The sequence below is a fragment of the Octodon degus genome, unplaced genomic scaffold (assembly GCF_000260255.1).
Source record: "Octodon degus isolate 3935 unplaced genomic scaffold, OctDeg1.0 scaffold00039, whole genome shotgun sequence".
Taxonomy (NCBI): domain Eukaryota; kingdom Metazoa; phylum Chordata; class Mammalia; order Rodentia; family Octodontidae; genus Octodon; species Octodon degus.
Genome location: NW_004524615.1, coordinates 12899576 through 12911924, shown reverse-complemented (window position 1 = coordinate 12911924; position 12349 = coordinate 12899576). Strand labels below are relative to the sequence as shown.

The 12349-nt window shown below is 38.2% G+C and overlaps 2 protein-coding genes and 1 non-coding gene across 4 annotated transcripts in view; 2 read left to right on the top strand and 1 right to left on the bottom strand.

The window, feature by feature from the left end:
* The window catches only part of Ubac2 (UBA domain containing 2), a 161229-nt gene that overhangs the window by 32693 nt on the left and 116187 nt on the right, over positions 1 to 12349 (top strand). The window contains exons 3-4 of the mRNA XM_004631192.2: positions 205 to 324; positions 983 to 1092. Coding sequence (XP_004631249.1) covers positions 205 to 324; positions 983 to 1092 — 230 coding nt within the window. The remainder of the gene's footprint in view (positions 1 to 204; positions 325 to 982; positions 1093 to 12349) is intronic.
* Gpr18 (G protein-coupled receptor 18) lies at positions 6960 to 8028 on the bottom strand. 2 transcript variants are annotated; one of them, XM_023715201.1, is made up of 2 exons: positions 7776 to 7808; positions 6960 to 7681 (listed from the first exon to the last, which is right to left on the bottom strand). In XM_023715201.1, exon 2 carries the CDS (start codon positions 7666 to 7668, stop codon positions 7021 to 7023), a length of 648 nt encoding a protein of 215 aa, XP_023570969.1. In that variant the 5' UTR covers positions 7669 to 7681; positions 7776 to 7808; the 3' UTR covers positions 6960 to 7020. The 2 variants fall into 2 exon arrangements, with proteins under 2 accessions (XP_023570969.1, XP_004631247.1); XM_004631190.2 differs by having other exon boundaries at positions 6960 to 8028.
* On the top strand, positions 8876 to 9066 carry LOC111816773. The gene has a single exon (XR_002821111.1). It is a non-coding gene; the product is annotated as a U2 spliceosomal RNA (small nuclear RNA).

Sequence of the window (12349 nt, the reverse complement as noted above, 5' to 3'; positions counted from 1 at the left end):
GTCTGATCTCGGAAGCTAAGCAGGGTCGGGCCTGGTTAGTACTTGGATGGGAGAATTAAACTTATTATGCATACTTGGTTTGCCTTTTGTGTATGTACCATGATTTTGTTTAGGATATATCAGATGAACAGTATAATTGGTAAGGCAGAGAACTAAATAAATGTTTACTCTTTATTTACTGTTCATTTTTAAATCCCTGTCTAGATTTGGAGGTTGATATGTGGAAGACTAATTTGCCTTGATTTGAAAGATACTTTCTGCAGTAGTCTACTTATTTATAATTTTAGGATATTTGAAAGAAGATACGGGAGCAGAAAATTTGCAGTAAGTTTTTAATATATTTTGCCTTTGCTTTTTAGGTTATAGAGAAATCTTTTTGCCTTTCTCCCTTCCCATTTTAAAATGGGCTTTGTTTACTTAAACTTAGTTTATTGTTTATAATTATCTTTCTAGTTACCTGATCCTATACTGATTTGGGGCATGGATATCAACTAAAGAAAAATTTAAAATTTAAGACAGGGCCGGGGATATATAGCTTAGTGGCACAGTGGCTGTCTGGCAAATGTGAGGTCATGAATTCAATTCCCAATACAAACAAATAAGTAAGTAAGAAATTTAAGGCAAAAGCATAATAAAATGACATGATACTAATGAGATACTATTAGTTATGAGCACATAATAAAATTTTTATTAAGACTGTTTAATAAAATTGTAGTCACTGTATTTTGCATAATGGTTTATGTATTACTTGTTAAAAATATATCTTCCTATATGTATCATTTCTTCAATATATTTAGGAAGTATGGAAGCTAATGCATTTGAATAGTGTGGTTTTATTCCCCAATTTTGAGAAGTCTATTCTAATAAAAAAAAAAAAAAACTAAAACACACACAGACACACATTCCCAAGCTGGTTCTAATTAAATAAATGTTTATTTTTGGCCACTCATTTCTTTCATGCTTTTCCTGTCTTATTTTTTAGTCCTTTTTGCTGGGGGCCTGGGTTTTGTCAGCTTTATTTGACTTCATCCTCGTGGAAGCCGTGCAGTATTCATTTGGCGTTGCTGCTGCCAGTAATTTGCCTTCTGGATTGTAAGTAGCTCTTAAAGAATGGCTTAACTTGGAACTCTTAAATATAATTTAAAGTATTATTGTTGATGCAAGTCAGTAAAAGAAAATTTTTCAGTTTTAGGTGGAGTGAAAGAAATGTACCCTTACATACTCATGATGCTTTAGAAGCATCAACTTACAGTAACACTTTTTTTTTTTTAAGCTCTTACATTCTGTTTTAGAGAATTTTTAATGGCTTTGCTATTTAGGGACTGTGTTATGTATATTGATAGTGATATTTCGTATTTGTAATTTTGTCAACTAATTAAAAAATAAAACATTTAATTAGGTTAAGAAGTAAAATAAATTTGTATGAAGTTGTTTGTTGAGTGTTTTTAAAGCTTGTGTGGTTTATATGGCTCCACCAAAGGTAAAAGGAAGTGACTGCGTAGGTCGCAGCGTTGCGCGGAACTTGGAGCAGCCAGTGCGCTCAGCGTATGTGTGCTTGCCTGTCGTGAAGAGCCAGAGGTGGTGGCGTGTGTGCAGTCCTGGTACTCAGCAGGCTGAGGCGGGATTGCTGTGAGTCTGAGACAAGCGTGTGCTGTATGAGTTCAAGGCCAGAACGACACAGCAAGACACTGTCTCAACTACAAACAAAACGAAAAGACCCCTTCAAAACCCAAAGCTGTGTGTTGGTGTGGCCCTGAGGCGTCTCTAAATGAGCAACATGATGCTATATTTGGGAGTGAGATAGTGTGAAATACAGATACTGGATATTTAAAATTCTGTGTGTACTAACTTTAGCTTTGTTTTAATTGTAAATATCTAATTTTGAGAACTGTTAGGCTTTTGTATGTATCTCAGTTCCGATTCCCTTGGGATTCCTGTTTTAAACATGCAGTGTCCTATTAGGTTTTAGTTATACTGTTAGTGCTTATAGTGTAGCTTTCCTTCATGGGAGTTTTGAATTACACTGGCAGTGAAGATCTATGACTGTTGACCACTAGCTATTTTAATAATATGTGCTTCTGACTCATATTTTAGTGGCAGACAAAGTTCTGTGGTCGTAATTACTGTGCAGGTTTGGTTTGCGAGTCTCAAGGATAAGGCATTAGCTGAGAATTTCGAGTTGACTTCTGATCTTGTAAACCTGGTGCAGTCAGTAGGAAGGGGTCATGTTAATTCAGGAAAGAAGCAGCGTTGCTAAATCGTCATTTCTCCCGATCTGTTTTACATCCAAGTTAGTTCTTTGGTTTTTTGTAAAGCCTGCTGAGTTGTGGAAGAGTATGCATGTGCCACGTGTGTTTGCACTGCAGTGCATTCGGGGTGGGGGTAGTTACAGCCTTTCGTATTTGTGTGGACTCCTCGCCTGGGGTTGCTTGCTTTCTCCTGCACTTAGAGCCAGATGACAGTAGAACCTTTATGTTCTATTACAAAGTCCAGTTAACTGGTACATGAAAAAAGAGCTAATTTAGTTTTGAAGTTAGTGGGAGTTTTTTCTTTACTCTTGAGAGAGAAATATTTAAATCTCAGTTTGCAGCAAGTATTGCAAATTTGCATAAACTCCAAATTATATAGTGTGCCCTTAGAAAAAAAATGTGAATGTTAATTCAGCCATGTCTGAATGAAAAGATATTCCCCTTTCTGTTCAAGTCATGAAACATCTTCGTACTTTTTTTAGAATTTTTTTTTTTTTTTAATGTATTTGTGACAGGGTCTACAAGGTCTCAACTGTGTAGATCAGACTCATAGGGATACTCCTGTTTTCAGCCTCCCAAGCGCTGGGATTACAGGCATGCACCATCACACCCAGTCTAAGTCTCTGTCTCAGCGTACCTTAGGGGCAGAGTCGGCACAGCTTGTGGTGCCGGGAATTGAACCCCGGTCTCTGTGCTCTGCCTAAGCAGGTGCTTCAGTCCACTGAGCTATCCTATCTAGCTGGCCCTTTTTTAGAATTTTGATGCTTCTACAAGAATGAATTTCTTGAAATGTGGGTCCTTGCTTCAATAAATAGATTTTGAGCTTTGTAAGTTTATCTTTTATTGATGATAGCAAAGCTTCATCAACAATGTAGTCTTTCTTAAGGTGGAAATTAGTCTGTCTTAAAATGCTTTATATACTTTGTGTTGTTTTTTATGTAACATCTTTTTCTTTGCCATTAATGTGAAATTTATCTGCTTGTCATACAATTTTTTACTCTATTTAATTATTATTTTATTCATCACTATTAAAACTTCTCTTATAAAGATGTCCAGTAACCACCAAATTCCTAAAGTTACCAGTCATCCCGCCCACTGTCCAGTTGCAGATTAAATGCTTTTGACCTCTATTTCCTGAAGCCTCCAGCTCCCTCAAATCCCAGCACAGTCTCTCTGGGTCCTGTCTGACCTTAGACACTGTCTGCGCCTCTCTTCTCCAGCTCACACCCAGTGTGGTGTTTGGTTGTTTGATAACTGCTGTGACTGCATTGACTGTTCACATCTGTTGTTTGTTTCTTAGCCTCTATTCCTAGCCCTGTACTCTCCTGATCTTTCTACAGTCATGTTTCCTAATGGCTTCTAGACTCAAAATTTAGCCATATTTAGAAATTTGTTTTGTCTTCCTGTCTCACTCTCCCCTTATCCCCTCTGCCTTTTGGATTCCTTAATGATATTTGCATGGACTTGGTTGTCCAAGCTGTACATACTCTCCCGGGGTAGGGTACTGAGACTTACTAATTCGAAGACCTAAACAGCTCATTTGTTCATCTTTTTCTCTACTTCTGCAGTCATTGCCCCAGTCTAATCTTTGATCTTTTCTTACATGAATTTTTTTTAGTAATTCTCTAGTTTCCCTGCTGATTTCAGAGCATTCTTCGTAATGCTGTCAGAGGTTATTTTATACCTTTCTTGACTGTGCCGTCTTTGCTATTAATACCTTTAAATTCTCCAGTCCTTCAGAACAAAGGTCAGATTCCTCCACGATGCCACCAGGCTGTCTGAAATAGTGGGAGTGGCAGGGGCTTTGTCATCACCGATTTGAGATTCCAGCTGTGCCACTTTCTAGGCATATGAACTCTTGAGCAAGTAGCTTCTCTGAAGTTCTGTTGCTGAGCTGTCTGTACAGATAACCATCATGTGTCAGTTCAAGGTACTCTCTGCTTCACAGCCCAGTGTAGAGAGATAAATAAACTCATTCACACGGAGAAGCTTCCAGTAGATCCTACCCTATCTTTTGCTGTTTCCATTTCTTTAAGATCTTACAATCTGACCACCATCCAGCGTTGCAGTGTTTCCCCCATCAGTCATTGGCCTTTCTTAACATGCTGTATACAGTATCTACATTCTCTTGCCTACTTGATGTGCTTTTGGCTCCCTTTTCTTGCTTTTGCCAGGATTCATTGTCTTTTTATGTATATACAGTAAATTTTATTAATATTCCTGTTGGTATTTACCATATTATTATATTATTACTGTATATGCCTCTGATGCCACCTCCCAGCCGTTTGAGGGAGAATCCAGTTTTCCATTGTTTACTTATTTCCTTATACTCAGTAATATTGAAGGGATGGTCCTGATTACAGTGAGTCCCAGACTGTGAGGCCAGATCCTTGAGCCAAACATAGACCTGTTCATCTGTTCTACTAGTGCTTTGCATAGAAGTTATACCTGACATAGGGCTGGCCAGATAGCTCAGCAGATTAAACTACCTGCTTAGGCAGACCCAAGGATTGGGGTTCAATCACTGGCATGCTGTGCCAGCCCTGCCCCCTAGGGCGTGCTGAGACAGCAATTAAGACTGGGCATGGTGGTATGTGCCTGTAATCCCAGCGCTTGGCAGGCTGAAAACAGGAGGATCGCTACAAGTCCAATCTGTGTAGTGAGACCTTCTAGGTCCTCTAGACCCTGTAGACTCTACTAAATACATTAAAAAAGAAATTTTACCTGAGATATGATTAGTAGTTGTTATTTAAATTCAGAAAATATAACCATTGGTTTCAATAAAGTTCCATTGTTAAAAGCCATATGTGTGTATATGTATGAATATATATGCATATGTATCTTATGTCTAGTAACCCATGCCTGTCACACGCCCACTCTTAGGCACTGTACTTATTTTTTATAGGTATTAGTACTTTTTTTTTTTTTAATTTTATTTATTTATTTAAGTGTGTGTGGCCAGTTCAGCCCACCAAGGGGGCGGGGCTGGCTGGCATGTGGTGCTGGGGGATTGAACCGTGGTCCCTGTGCTTTGCTTAGCTTAGTTTGTTCTAAGTAGGTGCTTTAGACCACTGAGCCATCTCACCAGCCCCAGGTATTAGTACTTGCATGGTATATTGTTTTCTGGAATCAAACTCCAGAATAGAATTTTTACATATTTTGTTAAACTGTGCCTAATTACACTACTGAGTTTTCCATTAACAATTTATTTAGGGGGGGTACCAGGAATCTTTTTTTTTTTTTTTTTTTTTTGATTAACTGCTTTAGATTGTCTGTAATTTTATTGTGAGAATGAATATGCATTTTCACTTGTCTTGTTGTGCTTTGTGCTTTAAGACTACACTGTTCTTTCAATAAACTATTGCAGAGAACTTTCCACTTAATAAACTGCAGAAAAGGGATTCCTCTTTAGAGTTGAAAGTAGACTATGACTATGTATCTTTTTTTCTGCTCTCAGTGCTGAGGACTGAACTAAGGGCCAAAGTACTGTTTTGTTAGATTTCTTTCTTTCTTTCTTTTTTTCTTAAGAATATGCATGCATCCATGTGTTCTCTAGAAATCCATTTATAACCAGAGCACATGTGTTTGGTTCTTCGTTCCTCTAGGAAATGATCATGTTAAGAGTAATAAGGTCATTCAGCGGAGAGGGGTTAATGGTTGAATCTTTTTTTTTTTACTTCCATATTATTTAGAATGATAGAAGTTTTATGAATTATAGTTTTCCTTTTCTTTTAGTTGGAGAAGTTATTTGGTTTGTTACTTTATGGAGAAGTTAAATAGCCATGGTAGGATAAAGTATCTAAGATCCCCCAATTAGGGCTACTTACGCTATGACATAGAGCTTGGAAAAATCTGTCTTTTGTAATATATTTGATTACATAAGAAGAGCAAACTGTCAACATTGGAGAAAAATTTTTTACCACATAGCAAAAGCTCACGTCATAGGAGTGAATTGGATTGCTCGGCAGAAATAAGATTTCAGGTCAAGTTTCTATCATAATCCTATGTAGTCTATTTTCAAAAGAAAATGAATTGACAGTAGGGAAATGCCAGCGGCTGTGGGTTCTCCACGCCCCTCTGCTGCTTGCCATGAGGAATTTTGCTGTGACCTAGTGATGTGTTGAGTTGAACATAGTGGCTTGTATAAAAATCACAGAAATGTGGGGGTTAGAATGGTAAGTATTGAATTTAGACCTTCCGTCCTGAGTGTAAGTTAGACATGAAAGAGGCACATCTCCATGGAAAGCAGTTTAGCAGTAGCTGGTGTTTCTCATATGGTCACTTGCAGACAAGATTAATCCAAAATGTTAAGCCAGTTTTCTGTATGGATTATGGTTTGAGTATGAAAAATATTTGGGTATATTTTCTCTGTTAATTCATGAAAATGTTTTATGTGTGTTTTGTTTTGTTTTGTTTTGTTTTGTTTTGTTTTGTTTTGTTTTGTTTTTGCGGAACTGGGGATTGAACTCAGGCCCTTGTGCTTACCAGGGAAGTGCTTATTCTGCTGAGCCATCTCCCTGGCCCCTTTTATGTGTTTTAAAATGAAAATAATAAAAATTAAAATCAAGATATTGAATCATGTTGCCACAATGAGAGTTTTAAAATTCAAAAAGTTTTTTTAAAAAAGAAACAAACGTTTTTGAAAGTTCATGTAGTTTATTTTAAAAGTTTATTTAGATAAACTTGATAACTATCACGCAGAATCTCCAGTAACACTAGAACAGTTGGAAAAAGGAATTTAAAGAGACTGAAGAGGAGCAACTTCTTCTCTTCATAACATTTCGCTGTTGATGTTGCTCAGCGACCGTAAACTGCCGGATCGGAGACTGGAGCGGAAGCTTTTCCTGCGCACGCTGCGGAGGTAGTTGCGGTACAGCATGACGCTAATGACTCGCGCCTGAAACTGTTTGGAAACTATGTAGTAGAGAATCACATCGAGGCAGGTGCTGAGGTTCATGAGGAAGGTGGTGAAGGCGCCCCAGGGATTGTAGCTGTTGTCTTCCCCATCCAGCATGAGGAAGGCGAAACAGATGTGGAAAGGCGTGAAGCACAGGAGCACCTGCAGCAGCAGCGTGATGATGATCCGGATGGACTTCTCCTTGACCTTGGGCTTCAGCTTGGACGTCCTGCCGTGGAGGAGACTGTGAATAATGACCAAGTAGCACCCGATCATGATGAACAAAGGGACCAAGAAAAAAAAGATCAGTCTAGTGAAGTTCAGCACATTGACGGCTTTTAAGTGGATGATGTCGGAGAGCTTCAGGCAGGTAGCGGGGGAGGAGGCTCTGTCTGGGTCTTCGTGGAGCAGCAGCAGAGGGACGGTGGTGGCCAGGGTCATGATCCAGACTCCTCCACATGTGAGCATGGCTTTCCATGTGTTTTTGAGTTCTTTGGCATACTTTGGCTGCACGATCGCCATGTATCTGTCAGCACTAATAAAAGCAAAAAGCCATAGAGCAATGCTTGGGTAAAACACTACAAGAACCCCAAGAATGTGGCAGAAGTATTCCCCGAATGGCCATTCACCTTTTGCATAGTAAAACATTCTAAAGGGCAGAGTCATTATGAATATTAAGTCCAGCAGTGCCACATTCATCATGTAGATGGTTACAGTGGTTCTTTTCTTGGTGGTACAGCTGAAAACCCATAATGCAGTGACATTAACAAATAATCCGATGATGAAGATACAGCTGTAGAAAACAAGGGCTGCGATTTTGTATTCATCTGGATATGAGCTGTTGGAAGGGACAGGTTGGTCCTGGTTGCTTGGGGTGGTCATCTTATAGCTTGCTGATAGGCATGATACTTAGAAAGTGTAAACACAGTTTTTAAAAGAATTAGAATAAGACCCTTGGTTGAAAAGTAGATGCTTTTCATTCTTACACTTTTCTGGTTAGTGAATTTTATTTTTTTAATTTTAAGAGCATTTAATGTTGTAAACTCAATAAGGAATATGTTCTCTAGAGGTTATTACTATTATGTACTAATTTTTTCACCTATGCTGGGAATCAAACGCAAGGCATCCTGCATACCAGGCACACATTTTACCACTGAGCTAAACCCCCAGCCCTGATACTGTGCTTGTCTGGTAAAGTGGCGTGGATGTCAGTGCTCTGGCAAAAGCATTCGTGTTCATTCTCTCTACCACCTTCCTTCCTCCCAAAGAATATGCTTTCTTTATGATTCTCTTCTATAATGTGAAATTGGAGAGCATTGTTTGATGAGACTAATTGAGCAGAAATCAATCTGGATGTTAAATATTATGAAAATGGTCTGCCATTATTTATCATCCTCATTCTGTTTACAAATTTAGTTACCAAAATGAGAAATGTCCAAATAATTTTTAACTCATTAGATACAATTTCAATATGAAAATATATTTTAAAAAATGAACAAAAGAACCATATTGGTTATTACTGGACAGTACATATGAGAGGAGAAACTTTTTTTTTCATTCCTCTGTCTTCACTGTCTATCCAGCACACAGTGAGTGTTCAACAAGTAAATACTTGTCAAGTGAAGGATGGCTTTGACGAGGTGACCATCAGCAGCTCTTACCTGGTTTCTCAAGGAAGACTTTCATAGCTGCCCATTAAACCCTTCTTATTACTGTTATTAAAGTGATAATTGCTTTATGGACTTTTAGCTAAGATAAAATGTAGTATCTGTTCTTATTAGTTTAATATTTGATGTGTCTTCTATGTAAGGACAATGTATTCAATAGATTTTTGGAGCTGGGGAATAGACTAGGAGCTTCCTCTCTCCATTCCGGGCATTGACCTGGTATCGTGGTATGTTCTGGAATGATGCCCCCTCTCCAGGGAAGTAAATGGCTGCCAAGCTCAGAGAAAAAAAAAAACAAACAAAAAAACCCCAAAAAACCATTTTCCTTCATAGTATTGTTATATTCTCTTTGAGCTATCATAGGTCTAGAAACAGCAGTGTTCTGTGTCATGGTCTTTAGATGGAGGGCTGAACTATTGATGAGTTATTTTTAGTGCATAGTAGGGTGAGCCCAAGGCCAAGACTGCCGGGTCACTAACCCCTGTCCCAGAAGCTGATCTCAGCCACCTCCTTGGTGCAGAGAGAGGTGCCTTGAAAAGTTAGTGTGGTAACTTGCACTGAAGTGTCTGTACTATTTGTCAACTTAAGTTTCATAGAAGAGTAAATCTAAGAGAAGTAGTGGAAAGTCACTTGGCAACTTGATGTATATATAGGAACAAATAAATTTCTGTCACCCAGAAAATGTGTCCATTTCAAGTGGGAAAGGATTTAGCTGTGATTGTGAATATCACTGGCTCCCATGGTGTGAAACTTCCCTCGCCAGTGGTGCAGCTGCCATCAGAGGTCTTAAAAATAGCCTTGCTACAAAGAGGTGGAGCCTCATAGCACCTCCTTGAAGAGTGGCGGTGTTAGAAAAATGTTACTTTGTAGGATGACTTTTCTCTGAGTCAGCCCTGATCTCTCTTTAGGGAAGACTGGGGAGATCAGCAGCAGCCTGTCATCCGTGCATCATGGGCTCTTGATAAAAATTAGTTTGAGCAGTTGCTGTGGACAAATACAAGACAAGGAGTTTGTTCTTTCCCTCCTGCCCTTCCTTTCTTCTTTCCTATTTTATTTCCTTCTTGATTTCCTAGTTTGTCACTGATTTGGGTTAAATATGATTTTAAAATAGAATTCTATATGCCTAAAAACCTATGTTAGATTTTCCAAATATTGATGTAGCTAGATATTAATTTCTATGAAATGAGAAAAGTACTACATAGAAAAATTCAAACTTTCAGTAGCATACAGAAGGGAATAACTTAGAGTCTCACATCTGAAATTTTATTTTTAAAGCTCAGTGGATTTATAAATAGTAGCAATTATAATGTAAATGAAATTTTGTTTTCTTTTTTCTCCACCAGTCCCCTCCTCTCATAAAGTTCTGTGCTTATAAACTGTCGTAAATCTTCCCCCATTTGGGCTGAAGCTCCTCTTATGAAGTCCCATTTCTCATCAGCACTTTTATTCATTTGCATCAGTTTGAAAAAAGAACAATGAGAGATGCATCCAAATGTCTTAAATTATACACAGCATAGGTTGTGCTGTGCAAAGACAGTTGCTTTGGGTATTGAACAATTGGCTTTCAAGTTAACGCTGAAAAACTTTAGATTCTGTGATTATCTCTGGTTATTCTTTCCTTAAAAGCAAGTAATTTCATGAAACAGTGCAATTCAAACTGTGTGGCAAAGACACTTAAATGTATTTATGATTTATCACATCAGCATTTTCTTAATTTGAAAAAATAATACTTACAGTTAATATAAAAGAATATTGAAAAAAGTATAAAATCATATATTATGGAAGATGATAGTGTAATCTATTCAAAGTCCTTCATCAATGTCATTTCTGTAATTTTTTAAACAGTGAACAATGAGTAACTAGGCAAAGCTTTCCTTCTGACAGTGATCTATTAATTGAATGTTGCTTACCTTCTTCCGCTGGTCAGAGGGCTGTCGTAGAAGTGAGCATTTTCTGGTATACTCAGTGTGTAAAGAAGTATTTCTGAGTTGCTTGTGTTAAAATATCTCTGTCTGGAGATGGTGTATTAAGCTCGCTTGTTCTTCGTTGATAGAGGAGTTGGCTGTAATTGCTTCTGTGTCTCTTTCAGGAAGTGCTCTTTGAAATAACACCTTTTCAATTTACAACTTTGCCCTGGATGTGGTTTTTCTTTTTCACAAGTAATTTGTTTATGAAATCATGCTTAGCATAAGCTCCTCTTGAAATGATGGCAAATATTTAAGACAGTCATATGAAAAGGGGAAATTTTCTTTAACTGTTTACTTTGATGCTTAAGGTCTGCATCATTTATGAAAGAGAAGGTTTGATGTTGAGTGGAACAGGGTTCAAGGCTTATTTACTTTGACAATGACCATATCTAAGCTGTATGACCTTATCTAACTACTTAACCACTCTGCGCCTTTGTTTGTAATTAGCTTCTATACAGTTAAAAAATAGATGTACCCATGCAGTGGGATTGTGAGGACACTAGTTCAGAAGAATTGCAAGCTCTTAACAAAGCACCAGGGCACTTAGTAGCTACGCTTGAGCAGTGTCTCTTACTACCATGTTCCTAAAGTCCTAGTGCATCCAGGTTTTACCATTTAACCTTTGTTAAACAGTTACAACCAGACGTCAGTTATGTGTTTCTATTAATTTGTTTCCTCAAGTATTTGTTTCCACATACATTTACCCACTTGAGTTTTATGTTGCAAGTCTTCAATGCTTTGTATACCTTTTTTTTTTTTTTTTTTTTTTTGTGGAACCGGACATTGAACTCAGACCCTTGCGCTTGCCAAGAAAGCACTTATTCTATTGAGCCATCTCCCAGGCCCTCTATCCCCTTTTTATCAGATGGAAGTCTGGTTATAATTTTTTTCTATGAAGATCCCTGCAAATCTTGACAAAAAGGACTCTGGAAGTCATCATAGGAAGTAATTTATATATTGAGGAGCGTTTAAACCTAAAAAGGGAAATGAAACCAAGGGAGGGGAAGTGAGCAACCCGTACCATTGCCTGGCTAGTCATGTTCATGTTTAAGCTTTCCTCTTTCTTTATTTTTACTTTTTATTTTTTATTTTTTTGTATCTAGTACAGGGTCTCATGTAGATCAGACTTGTAGTGATTCTCCTGTTTTCAGTCTCCCAAGCACTGGGATTATAGGCGCTCCCCACCAATCCCTATCTCAATCACCATTTCAGCATGCCCCAGGGGCGGGACCAGTATGGCAGACCCCTGTGTCTGCCTAAGTAGGCACTTTAATCCACTGAGCTACTTGGCCGGCCAAAAAGTTGAGAAGGATTTTTTTTTTTTTTTTGGCTGGCTCAGGCTGCCTTAAGGACAGATCTGGTATGGTATGTGGAACTGGGGATTGAACCATGGTCCCCTGCACCTGACTGGGTTTGCTCAAGCAGGTGCTTAAACAATTGAGCTAACTAGCAAGTGCCCCCACCCCTTTCTTTAAAGAAAATCTTGGCCTACCTTTTTAATTATTTTTGATTCAGTTATGCTCATTTTGTCAACTTTTAAAAGGTACTTTAGGGGCTGGGGAGATGGCT